Source organism: Miniopterus schreibersii (assembly GCF_964146895.1).
Source record: "Miniopterus schreibersii genome assembly, chromosome: 1".
In the NCBI taxonomy this organism is placed as follows: Eukaryota; Metazoa; Chordata; class Mammalia; order Chiroptera; family Miniopteridae; genus Miniopterus; species Miniopterus schreibersii.
In genome coordinates, this window is record NC_138101.1 from 1,351,310 (window position 1) to 1,362,626 (window position 11,317).

An 11,317-nucleotide genomic window follows, 5' to 3' on the forward strand; every position below is an offset into this window, starting at 1 on the left:
GTTACATTTGTTTTGCTGTATCAAAATCATGTTGCTCTGTCTTCTGCCACTGAAGGCTGTAGCTCAGTCTAACCCTCAGGGATGTCAGCGTGCCCCTGGAAAGCCGCCTCCTTCCCCCACCCGCCTGCAGCCTGGCCTGGGAGGAGGGAGAGTCCTCCTGGGCAGGGCTTCTGTAGACATGGCATCCCTTTCTGTCCGCAGGGGGAGCTGGTGACAGCCTCCAAGGCCATCATTGAGAAGGAGTACCAGCCCCACGTCATCGTGAGCACCACGGGCCCCAACCCCTTCAACACACTCACTGACCGTGAGCTGGAGGAGTACCGCAGGGAGGTGGAGCGCAAGCACAAGGGCCCTGCAGGTGAGTGCACGTGGGGAGGGCCGGGCGTCCGGGCAGGTTCAGCGTTGGCATGGCTGTAGGTGAGCGGTTAAAGCAGAGTGTTCCTTAGTACACACTTCCTCCCTCCTCACTCAGGCTAGTCCCAGAGGCAGTAGAAGATCAGACATATCTGTGAGTGCTCTGCTTGCGGGCCCACAGTACATGTGTGACCACTGCCGGACTCCTGTGTGCTGTCACAACACACGGTGGGGCAGGAGGCTGGGCCTGAAGGTGCCCTGGTCATTAGATGCCCCTGTGAAGATGTGGGTGAAGGGGGGTAGAAGGGAGGGCACTCGAGGCCTCTTTGGCCTCAGCAGCACCATGGCCACTGCCCCTGGGAGAGTCCAGGTGTGGTGAGCAGTGCTGGTTCTTCAGCTGGATTGCTGTCCACCCAGAGTGATCAGGGCATTGCTCTGGGACTGTTAGCAGCTGTGTGGCAGAGCCTGGCCCTGGCCCACAGTCCGTGTCTGTGCTAGCGCTCAGCCTTCTCTCACAGCTGGCTTGTGGCCGCTGCTCCTCCTCATCACAGTTGGATTCACAGCCTAGGGGCTGCTGTGACAGGCTCTCATCTCCGTGTACCCTGGTGGTCTCCCCCGGCAGGCGCAGTGACTGCTCACTGTGCAGCCTTTGTTTTCTCTTGGTAACTCACTGACGTGGGTGGTCAAATTTTTATAAAATGGGGTGGGACTATTTACAAGTGAAAGTAAATGGCTCTGAGAGCTGGAACATCATGGAGCAGTTCATTTCAAACTTCAGATTTTGAAAAGTAGATTCAGACATTTTGAGAGCTAACAAGAGAAGCAAGCCTCCCTCGTCTCTACCATGAAGGCTCAAGTGGACCTGAGTCCTTTCCCTGAGTGCCCTTGGTTGGTACCAGGAAGATCCTGGGGCACAGACGTGTCCCGTCCCCGTCCTCCCACCTGGAGGTGCCCGCTGCTGTCTGTAGGGCCTTAAGCTCAACCCTGGTCTTTGTCCTAAAGCCTCAGGCTTGAAGTACAGTCCCCTGAAGTCAGTTTGCCCCTGGGAATTGGCCTTCCTGGAGGAGTGAGTCCCACAGTATGTGGTTGTGGCGACTCCCTCTTGTGTCGATGGGGACTATCCTGGGAACTCTGTACTGCTCCTCAGACCATCTCTGTGTTGCCCCAGTTTAACTTTTTTATATCTTGTTTTAGACCAACTAGTGCATTCTGTTGCTGCTATTGAAGCTTGAGTTGTGCAAAATACTATTGCTGGATTGTTTTTAGTATGTGTTATATTGTGACTGCCTGTCACTTTCCATTAGATGTGCATTAAAATTAAAATTCATTGCACATTGACTCAGCTGCTCTGATTCTGGTTTTCTCCCTTGAATGCCTCACACGCCCTGGGAGAGCTTTCGGTGCCACGGCTGTCGCTGCCTGCCTGCAGTAGAGTAGGAACTGGGGGTGGTGTGTGGGCCTGAGCTGTTGGTCCTGCGGCCTGTCCCAATTCCTGTGCCATGTACGTGTGTCTGCCCTTTGGACCCTTCAGGAGACCCCTGCCCCACACTGGTGCTGGTCTTTGGCATGGGGTGGGGCTTGTGTACTGAAGGTAAAACTCAAACTGTCTGTCAAGGTCAGCACCTCCAACAGGAGGAAAGAAAGCCTCGGGCCTCAGGGAGGAGATGGAGCTCTTTGCTGGGAGGCTCCTGGCTTCAGAAAGGTAGTTGCAGGCTCCGTGGCTTAGGAAGGTAGTTGGGCATCTCTGTGAGATCAGAGGCACTGCTGATGATAGCTGCTTGTTCAAAATGCAGGAGCTGGTGGTCCTAGGCTATTACTGTAGAAGTTCACCTGAGAGAAGGAGAGTTAGGAGCTAGGCTAGTATTGGAGTGTGTTTCTTCCTGATGAGAGGTACACTTGGAACTTTCTGGACCCCGGGTTATAGTTCCTGCAGTGTTTCCCCTGGTCCTTGTCAGCATGTACTTTAGAAAAAGGAAACATACATTATAATTGCCAAGTTCCCGTCATTGGTAGAAAATGCTCTACATAAGAAATGAAGCCAAAGTGATGCTCGGGTAGCATCCCTGGAGGTGACGAAGAGGGTGAGAGTGCTCAGGACCCTGGGCTGCTTGCTCATCAGTGGGGGAGGCTGGATGGTGAGGACTTGGGGGGAGGGGCTCTTCACTAGAAGACAGGAGAGGACAGGTCGGGGGTCAGCCATCACATTGTGTCACAGAGGCAGCTCTGGCAGATTCTGTTGGGAATAAGAATAGAAATTAATTTTGCACCCAAAGTTGGTTAATTTTTCTGAAATTCAGATCCATGCCCCAGTGATAAAATTGACTTCCTTCATCCCCTTTTGGGGAGAAATGTGGAAAAAGATGAAGACAGCCATGGCTGTGAGCCCTACCTGGTCTCTGGGACACACCCTTGGAAGTGCATCGTCCGTGAGGCAGCGGAGGGCCACCTGCCCTGGATGGGGGTACAGGCTCATGGCGGCATCTTCCCACACCCTTCTCACCTTCTGCTCACCTGCAGAGAGTCTGGATGAGAGCGGAGAGCAGAAAGATGGCAGTCCTCCAGAGCACCCCGCTGCCCCCAGCACCCCCGCCAAGCTGGAGGAAGGTGAGCTCTGGGCTGGGCTGCCCTGGTTGGGGAGAGCACGTGGCTCCGTGTGGACCGGTGTCTGAGGCGGGGGTTGTGGGGAGTGGACTGGGTGTTCTGTCTGGTGGAAGGAGTGGTGGCTGACACCACTGAGGACATGTGCCTTTGTGTGGGAACCAAAGCACAGCACGTGGTCTGGGCCCAGCCTCCTTGCTCCTGTTTGGGCCTTGTCCTGGGTAACCTGAGCCAAACGGATTTGTTAGTGAGATGTCACAAGTTGGGACGACAGACTTCAGGGATTGGAACCCACGTTCATTTATGATGTCAGTTTTGCCCACTTTGCACTTTCCTAAACCTTCTGTGCTCTGGTCACACCTCTGGAAGCGTCCTCTGGTGTCTGGGCTGCAGGATGTCATTTGACTTGCCGTGTTGTCAGTCCATGGACAGTGTTGGCCTCCATTGGCCTCTCGGACCACCCACCGCATGTCTGTGGCGTGTGGCCTGCGTGTCTGTCCCTCGGTCTTATACGTCATGCTTCCTGTGTCTGTCGGGAGCCTGTGGCTCACCTTCCACCCCATCTGTGTCCACAAGAATGGCTCGGCCATTCTCCTCTAACCCGGTGGCTGTGACTGAATGTGTAGATTCTCTCCCTGTGCTTTTCTCTTCCTGTGGCTGCGTTGCAAGCGGGAGGATGTGCTAAAGAGTACCTGTTACCGTAGTAAGTACCACCGCCGGGTCCCTCTGCTTTGCCTCATTCTGCTTCTTTGTTGCTTATTACATTGTTTCCTGTTTATTAAAAACAAAAACATTGTTGTCCCCCCCCCCCCCCCAGTCCTTTCATTCTGGGCAGTGGCCTTCCTGGAAGGGACTCGGTCACCTGGGAGCTGTGGTGGGCAGCCTGCCCTCGGGGCTCCCATGGGCCAGGCAGCAGTGCTCAGAGCACTTGGTCTTGTGATTTCTGGGAGGGAAGACAGTCTAGACCAGGCTCGGACAGTGGGGTTGCCACCTGCTGCGTGGGGGTCGCATGTGTTTGGACCTTTGCTTAAGCTCGGTGTTTAAGCTTAATGTGAGGGGGCAGAAGAGTGACATTTGGTCCAATGATAAAGGTTCCCCTGAGCACCCACAGGCCACCTCCTAATGCTTTGCAGTGACTCCTAACCTCCTCCTAACCCAGTTCAGTGAGGGAGGGTGTCCAGTTATCCTGGGGCAGTGCCAGTCTCCCAGGGCCAAGTGCTCTGTTTGGGGCCCAAGCTCCCTGTGGCCGCTCGTCACCTACACTCAGCTCTCCTGAGGTTCAGCCTGAGTGTTGAAGCACTGAGTGGTTTGGTGCCCCTAACCTGCCAGCCGCTTGTCACTTTGTAGGCTGTTTTTAAAAAACCCTGCAAACCTGGCCTCCCCCCACCCCAACCCTTGCCGGGAATCTTCACTAGGGACCAGCCCTCGGGCTGTTTCTTGAAGACAAGTTACATTTTGCTGTTTATGTTCCTGTTCAGATTGTTAAATGGCTCGATTTTGCCCCTCCCTTCCTGGTGCTTCATCTCTCCCTTTAATTCATTGATGCTGATGGTGCACATGGTCTGGGAGTTACCTTGTGCTTCCGTGGCTGCTGCCATTTTCCACGGTTTTCTCCAGGGGGGAGACCAGGTGTTGTGGGCCCAAACTTAGGGCTACTAATTTCAGGGCTACTGACACGCCCTAGGGTTCTAGAGCAAACCTCGTTTCAGGGGTCATGCAGAACACTGCACCCAACGTGTCCCAGCCTGTCCTCCCTGCCTGGAGCCCGCGGCCCTGTGGCCGAGCCTGGCTTCGTTAGCGTGCCTCCATGAGGGGGCTGAAACCCCCCACGGCAGAGCCTGCGCTCGATCCCGTGAGCTCCATCAGCCTCGAAGCAGTGACAGGGCTTCAAGTTCCTTATCCTGTCTTGGTAGAGGCCCTGGCGCCATCCCAGTGGCAGTTTCCGTGCAGGGCACTGCCTACCTTGAGGCCCCCCTTTGAGGGCCGGGCAGTCGCCCTTTAACCCCGTCTCTTCTACCCCGCCCACCAGACCTGCCGCAGGATTCTGTTTTCGGAGACGACAGTGATGCCGCCACCTTTAAGCCCACCCTCCCTGACCTGTCCCCTGATGAGCCTTCAGAAGCGCTTGGCTTCCCGACGCTGGAGGAGGAAGAGGGGCTTGGCGAAGCCCATGGCCCTCCGAGCCCCGCCAGGTCCTCCACGGTGGCCAGCCCCGAGCCAGCCCCAGCCCAGGGGGCTGAAGAAGCCTCCCCAGCCCCGGAGGAGGGGGCTGCCGCAGACCCAGGCAGTGATGGGTCTCCAGGCAAGTCCCCTTCCAAGAAGAAGAAGAAGTTCCGCACCCCGTCCTTCTTAAAGAAGAGCAAGAGGAGGGGCGACTGCTGAGCCCCCCTGTGTGCTCCGCCCCTCCTGTCCCCCACCCTGGAATGCAGAGCCCATCCCTCCCACAGCAGAGCTGCCCCGCCGGAAACCCCATGTAGACCGGTGCTAACTCCTGTGCTCGCAGTGGCCTCCCTGGCGCCCGGCCTGAGCCTCAGGGCCAGGGAGGCTTGGTCCCCGTGTCCACCTCTGTGCCCACCTGTCTGCTCCTCGGGGACGCGCTCCCTAGGGGTGCTGAGGCGCGGCTCTGGCTGTGCAGTCAGAGGCCCTGCCAGCTCTGGCCTCTTGCTTTCCTTCTGTCGCGATGCCACCCACTTTGTCCCTGCTCGGCTCCCCTTCACCCCAAGGTCTCAGGTGACGGACTCAGACCCATAGCTTCCTGCTGGTGTTACCTGCTCAGTGATCTCACTTGTTCCTGTGCACAGGCCTTGGTCCTATGAAAACACCCCTGTGCAGCCAGCAGCCCAGGGCACCCTTGTGGGGCTGAGCTGGAGGCGCAGCAGCAGACGGCCCCGTGGACATCCGACCAACCTATGCACGGTCTCACCCACCACCCCATGGCCAGAACCCGGGTCAGGGCTCCGTGTCTTACTCACTGGGCCTCTCGAGTCCTGTCGTAGGGAGGGCACATCAGTAGAGGGAGAATCTTTTCTAGAGTTTTCTTCCAGCAGGTTTGCAGTTCACCCTACGTTGCTGACTGGACAGGAACGGTGACTTTTTGCTTTAGCTTCCCTCTAGCCTGCCATGGGGCACGTTCACCCGCTGTGGGTCAGGTTCAGAACAGAGGGTCTGCTCTTACCTTAACTCAGCCTGAGAAATCCCTGGTTCTGACCAATAGCTCAAGGCAGGCGTCAGCTCTGGTGGTCCCCGCCGGTCCCTGAGCCTGTTGCCCATGGAACCCTGACTTGTTCTTGGTCACCTGGTGAACCTGCACTTCACCCACCCCTGGGAGTAGTTACAGCTGCCTGGTGGGAGCTAGCAGGTAGCCATATGGACTCGAGGGGGACCTGCTCCAGGAGCTGCTCAGTGCCAGCTGCCCCACCCCAGACAGGCCCCCTGGGGAGGTGGGAGGGGGGCCCAAGGTGCACCTGGTGCCAGATGTGGGCTCGGGCCCCACAGACTCGACACCCAAGCAGGACCTAGGCTGGCTGCATGGCACTGACCTCTGCTTCGAGCTGACTGGCGAGGAGGCCGCTTTCCTGTGTCCATTTGTTGCCAAGGTGTGTTCACTTCCCCCCATCACCCTGCCCTTGAGTTAACCACGGACTCTTCCTTTGGCCCTTCCTTTATCCCACATATGCAATGACTTTAGTTTCACTTTGTAGTTTATTTTAACTCTTTGTATCACAACATGAAGTTTAGTCACACACGGAGGGATGCAGGCTTGGGAGGGCAGGCCCTGTGTCCTTTCCATTGTAACACGTTTTACTCACAAATAAAGTTCTTCAGGCAGTATCCCGACTAAACATTTTAATCCCTTTTGTTTCTGTAAAATAGGACTTCCAGAAATTTGTCTCATTCTCAAAAAGACCCCAAAGTTTTATTTCTTGAGACACCACCTACCTCTTGGGACTGGGAAGGACCTTCTAACCCAGAGCTACCCTGCCCCAGGGCCAGCTTATCCTGTGTCTGTCTGTGCCCCCCCCCCCCCCCCCCCGCCCCGGCTGCTGGGTGGGGCCCATGGAGCACCGGAGAGCCAAAGCAGACCTGCAGCCAGCCTGGCGGTGGGGCTGGGATATGTGCCAGCAGAAGGGTCCCTCCTCCCCAGGCTGCAGGGCACACCCCAGCTGTTCCGTGCAGCGCTGAGCATCTTGGAGGTGCTGCACCTGACTTTGCACCCTTACCAGGCGCAGACGGGAAATGACCCTGTGGTCAGTGGAGCTATGACAGGCGCTCAGCTCCAGCTGCTGCTCCTGGTGCCCGGGGTTTCCCTGGGTGTGGGATGTTGACGGACGCTGTGTACTGGAAGGAGGCACTTGGTATAAAATAGCTGCTTTATTTTGTCATTCAGATGCCTGGCTGGAAGCCTAGAAAGTTTTGGAGTCCCTGACCCTGCTCTGCGTGCAACAGGCGGGGCTGCTCGGGTCCAGAGGGGAGGAGTGTGCGAGGGCCCCCTGGGCTGCAGGCCCTGGACTTCCTGGGCTGGGCCCCAGGAGGAAGGGAGGGGTCAGGCCAGCAGTCAGGGGTGGTCCTCGCGGGCCTCTGACTTCCTGCCTCGGCTCCCCCAGCCTGGGCTGGGCCGGGCTGGCTCTGCTACTCGGCCTTGAGTGTCTGTGCTGGAGGCCTCAGGGTCCGCAGGAGGAAGAAGGGGAGCAGGAAGAGCCCTGACCACACGGTGAAGCAGATGGGGGCCCCCGCCAGCCAGTACACTACGGAGAGACAGCCAAGCAGTGACGAGGGCCCCCCCACACCCCGCCCTCCCGCCCCTTCCCCCCAGGATGGCAGGACTGAGCTGTGGGATTAAGTGGCCAGAACCAAGGAGGCAGGAGCAGATGCAGGCAGCTGAGGGAACCCCCCCAGGCCTGGCTGGCTCCCCAGGGCACACAGCATGTCTGAGTGTTGTCCCCCAGCCCTCACCTGAGGCAGCCACCATGGGCCCCACTGCCCTGGCCAGGGCGCCCAGGCTCCGTAGTGTGCCCATGATTGTGCCCTTCTGCCCAGGCGAGCCTGTGGGGGAGAAGAAGGGGCCATCAGGTGCCCGCTGTACCCCCACCCCACCTCCCCCCCGGCCTTGGTCAGGAAGAGCCTCACCATAGCCAGCAACCACGGAGGACAGGCAGGGCACCACGACAGCAGCAGCTGAGGGGGACATCAGAGGAGAGACAGGCTCATGACCCAGAAGGACCTGCGGTCCCCAGCCCCCACTTCGCCCTCTGGCCCTGGCAGGCCTGCTCACCAAAGGAGTAGAGCAGCAGTCCCAGGCCCAGCACAGGTAGTGTGTGCCCCCAGCCTATGAGGAGGAAGGCGGGGACCAGCAGCAGGATGGCCTGCAGGAGGACACAGCAGACCTCAGGACCCACTCCTGCTGCTCCCAGCAGAGCTCAGGAGACCACCTGCCCCCCACTTCCAGGGGGGCCCCCATACCCGTTTCACAGCTGCAATTTCCCTGCCGGGGCTAATCCGCCGGGCGTAGGCGCCCTGGATGGTGGCCATGGTGAGGCCGATGAAGAAAAACATTCTTCCCTGCTGCAGGCTGGGAGGGTGGGGACCTTAGCGCCCCAGGCCTGCTGGCCAGCTGCCCGCCCTGCTCTGCCAAGCAAGCCAGGGAACCAGGCTGACAACCACTGCCCGCCCCAGGTTCCTAGGCTGGGCCCCAGGGGATGGGGAGATGGCAGGGTGGCCCCAGGTGGGGTCCCTGGAAGGCCCGCACTCCCACCTGCTGAACTGGAAGCGCTGGTGAGCAAGGAAGCTCAGCGTGTACTCCAGGCCCGAGAACAGGAAGAGGTACAGGAAGTAGACCAGGCCCAGGCGGCGCAGGTGGCTGAGCCCTGGGGGCAGTGGGGCGAGGGCATGAGGGGTCCACAGTCCAACAGCAGCTGGGGGAGCCCCACCCTCACGAGGGGCCACTCCTTACTGTCTCCAGCAGGTGGGTCCGGGCCACGGGCCACAGCAGAGAAGCGGAGCAGGGCCAGGGGGCTGAGCAGGTCAGCAGTAGCTCGGAACCCCAGGGTGATGGAGGGCGCCTGGCGGGGGGCAGAACTGGAGAGGCCTGCTGGGGGTCTGGGAGCATCCCTAGGCCGAGCCCTGGGGAGGGGCATGACCCAAACCTGCTCGGGCCCAGCAGCCTGGCCTCCACCCTACCTGCCAGGCCTTAGAGGCAGGGGGCATTGTGTCCCCAAGAGCCCGGACACCAGGAGAGGACAACCCAGCCTCCCCTGGCACCCATGCCTGGCATCCATAACAGGCTCCCTGCAGCCCCATGGAACCGAGCCCCCAGCCCTGGGACCTGTTGGTAGTTTCTGGGACCCCACTGTACCCGCTTCTCTGGGGGCAGCGTCTCTGGCAGGAAGCAGAAGAGAAACAGCAGGTCAGAGACGGCGAAGAGCAGGGCGAGCCAGGGTGCCGTCTGCGCAGGTAGGGAGGCGCCCAGCATGGGGCCCAGCGTGAAGCCCAGCGAGAAGGCCAACCCGATGACTGCCTGGGGAGAAGGCCAGCTGAGCCAGGAGGGGGACCCAGGGCCTGGAGCCCGGCCCCTCGTCCCCCAGCTTGGGCGCTCACCATGCCTCTGCTGTGGGCCGGCGCAGAGCCCAGGTCGGCAACGATGGCCGTGGAGAGACTGACGTTCCCCTTGCTGATGCCGCCAATCACCCTGGAGGCCAGGAAGGCTGCGAAGCTCCCTGACGCGGCCCACACGGCATACGAGGTGGCCAGACCTGCCTGCCTCAGGGCAGGGGCCAAGGGGCAGGCGAGGTCATTTGAAGCCAGGAGGAACCCAGAGTGGGGCCAGCAAACCCAACAGCACCCCTGGGTCCCCACCCTGTTCTACAGCACCCAAGGGCCACTTGTGTCCTCAATGTCCTGTGGGTGGCAAAAACAGCTCCAGGACAGCCTGGCTTAAGACACAGGAGCTGCTGGCCCCTCAAGCACCACCCCAGGGGGCACCCGTACCAAGGACAGCAGCATCACTGGGCGCCTCCCCAGGCAGTCGGAGACGGCCCCGGTGAGCGGAGAGGAGAGGAACTGCAGGACTGAGAAGACCGAGCCAATCAGACCTGAAGGAGACAGAAGTCATGGTCACCACACCGCAGTCTCAGTCCCCAAGGGTTTGGCCACACTGACCCTGCACTCCCAGGCCATGGAGCTCAAGCCAAGGCGGCCCTGACAGCGGACACTCAGGGAGGGAGCAGACTGCCCAGGAGTAAGAAGGTAGGACCAGGGAGAAGAGGGAAGGGTCCAGGACAGGACCGGGGGCTCCCAGCACGGGGCTCGGCCGCACCTCCGAACAGGACATTGTTGTATCTCTTCTCCGCTGGCATCCCGATGGCTGCAGCAAACCGGTCCACTCCTCGCTGCCAGGAGCCATACAGAGGGTCCTGCGGACGGGACGGTGAGGAGCGGGAGGCCCTGAGGCGCTGGGCTGGGCGGGGGCGGGGGGGGGGGGTGGAGGGAGGGCCGGGACGCGGCGGGGCTGGGGCTGGGGCTGGGGGGCTCACGTGTGCACGGCCGTGGCTCTCCAGCAGCCCCGGCAGCAGGGGCAGCAGCAGCGTAAAGGCCAGGAGGTCCAGCAGGAGGCCGAGGAAGACGACAGTGACCACGCGGGTATCGGACGCCTGCTGCTGGCGGATCGGGGGGCGCGGGGTGCAGCTCCCATCTGCTCCCCAGCCCATGATGGGGGCGCTCGGATTCGAACTGCCCTGGGGGTGGCGGGTCTGCAGGACAGCGCCTCCGGTTACCGCGGCCCCAGACGCCTGTCCCACGTCGGGGAAACTGAGGCCCCCGCTCCCGTCATGCCCCCACCCCGGTCACCGCCAGTGAGCACCCAAAGGCGGCGCCGGCCCTGCCCTGCGGGCGTCCGTCCCCCACGCGGGGTCCCCGGCGCGCCCCCCCAGACCCCGGGCGGCAGGAAGTTCGGGCCGAGCGGGTTGCGCAAGGAAACCGCAGCCGGAGACCAACCGTCCGGCGGGGCCGGGGTGGGGGCATCGCGCTCGGGGGCACCCCGTCCAGGCATCCGCCCTGCGTCCTCGTGTGGGGCGGGAAGGGAAACTGAGGCCGGGAGCAGCGCGGCACCTCCGAGGCCCGGGGCGGGGTCCGCGAGCCCGGAGGACACGGCCCCGCCCGCCCCGCCCGCCGCCCGCCAGGTCGCCGGGGCCCCTGCCCGCACCTGCCGCGGCTGCGCCCTCGGGATGGACGGACGAAGCGCGGACCGACGGACCGATGGACAGGGATGCGGAACCTGCTGCCAGGCACGCTGCCGGGGGCGGGGCGGGGCGGGCGCGCGGGTCCCGCCCCCGCCCCGGAAGTGGGGCCGCCGCTCCTCCCCTTCCGGCCG

At 61.1% G+C, this 11,317-nt stretch overlaps 2 protein-coding genes across 6 annotated transcripts in view; one reads left to right on the top strand and one right to left on the bottom strand.

Annotated features, from left to right (window-relative positions):
- ADD1 (adducin 1) overlaps positions 1-6,783 on the top strand; it is a 73,158-nt gene extending 66,375 nt beyond the window's left edge. For all 4 annotated transcript variants that reach the window (XM_081128124.1, XM_081128123.1, XM_081128125.1 and 1 more), the window contains 3 exons: positions 202-358; positions 2,872-2,958; positions 4,982-6,783. In XM_081128124.1, coding sequence (XP_080984250.1) covers positions 202-358; positions 2,872-2,958; positions 4,982-5,334 — 597 coding nt within the window. In that variant the 3' untranslated portion in view covers positions 5,335-6,783. The remainder of the gene's footprint in view (positions 1-201; positions 359-2,871; positions 2,959-4,981) is intronic.
- Positions 6,784-7,308: 525 nt separating this feature from the next.
- Positions 7,309-11,281, bottom strand: MFSD10 (major facilitator superfamily domain containing 10). Of its 2 annotated transcripts, none has more exons than XM_081128159.1 (13): positions 11,150-11,281; positions 10,482-10,697; positions 10,265-10,361; positions 9,937-10,040; positions 9,547-9,705; positions 9,305-9,462; positions 8,903-9,072; positions 8,705-8,816; positions 8,413-8,521; positions 8,225-8,315; positions 8,080-8,127; positions 7,906-7,995; positions 7,309-7,697 (listed from the first exon to the last, which is right to left on the bottom strand). In XM_081128159.1, exons 2-13 carry the CDS (start codon positions 10,653-10,655, stop codon positions 7,582-7,584), a joined length of 1,428 nt encoding a protein of 475 aa, XP_080984285.1. In that variant the 5' UTR covers positions 10,656-10,697; positions 11,150-11,281; the 3' UTR covers positions 7,309-7,581. The 2 variants fall into 2 exon arrangements, with proteins under 2 accessions (XP_080984285.1, XP_080984286.1); XM_081128160.1 differs by having other exon boundaries at positions 8,903-9,011; positions 9,305-9,466.
- Between the last annotated feature and the right edge of the window lie 36 nt (positions 11,282-11,317).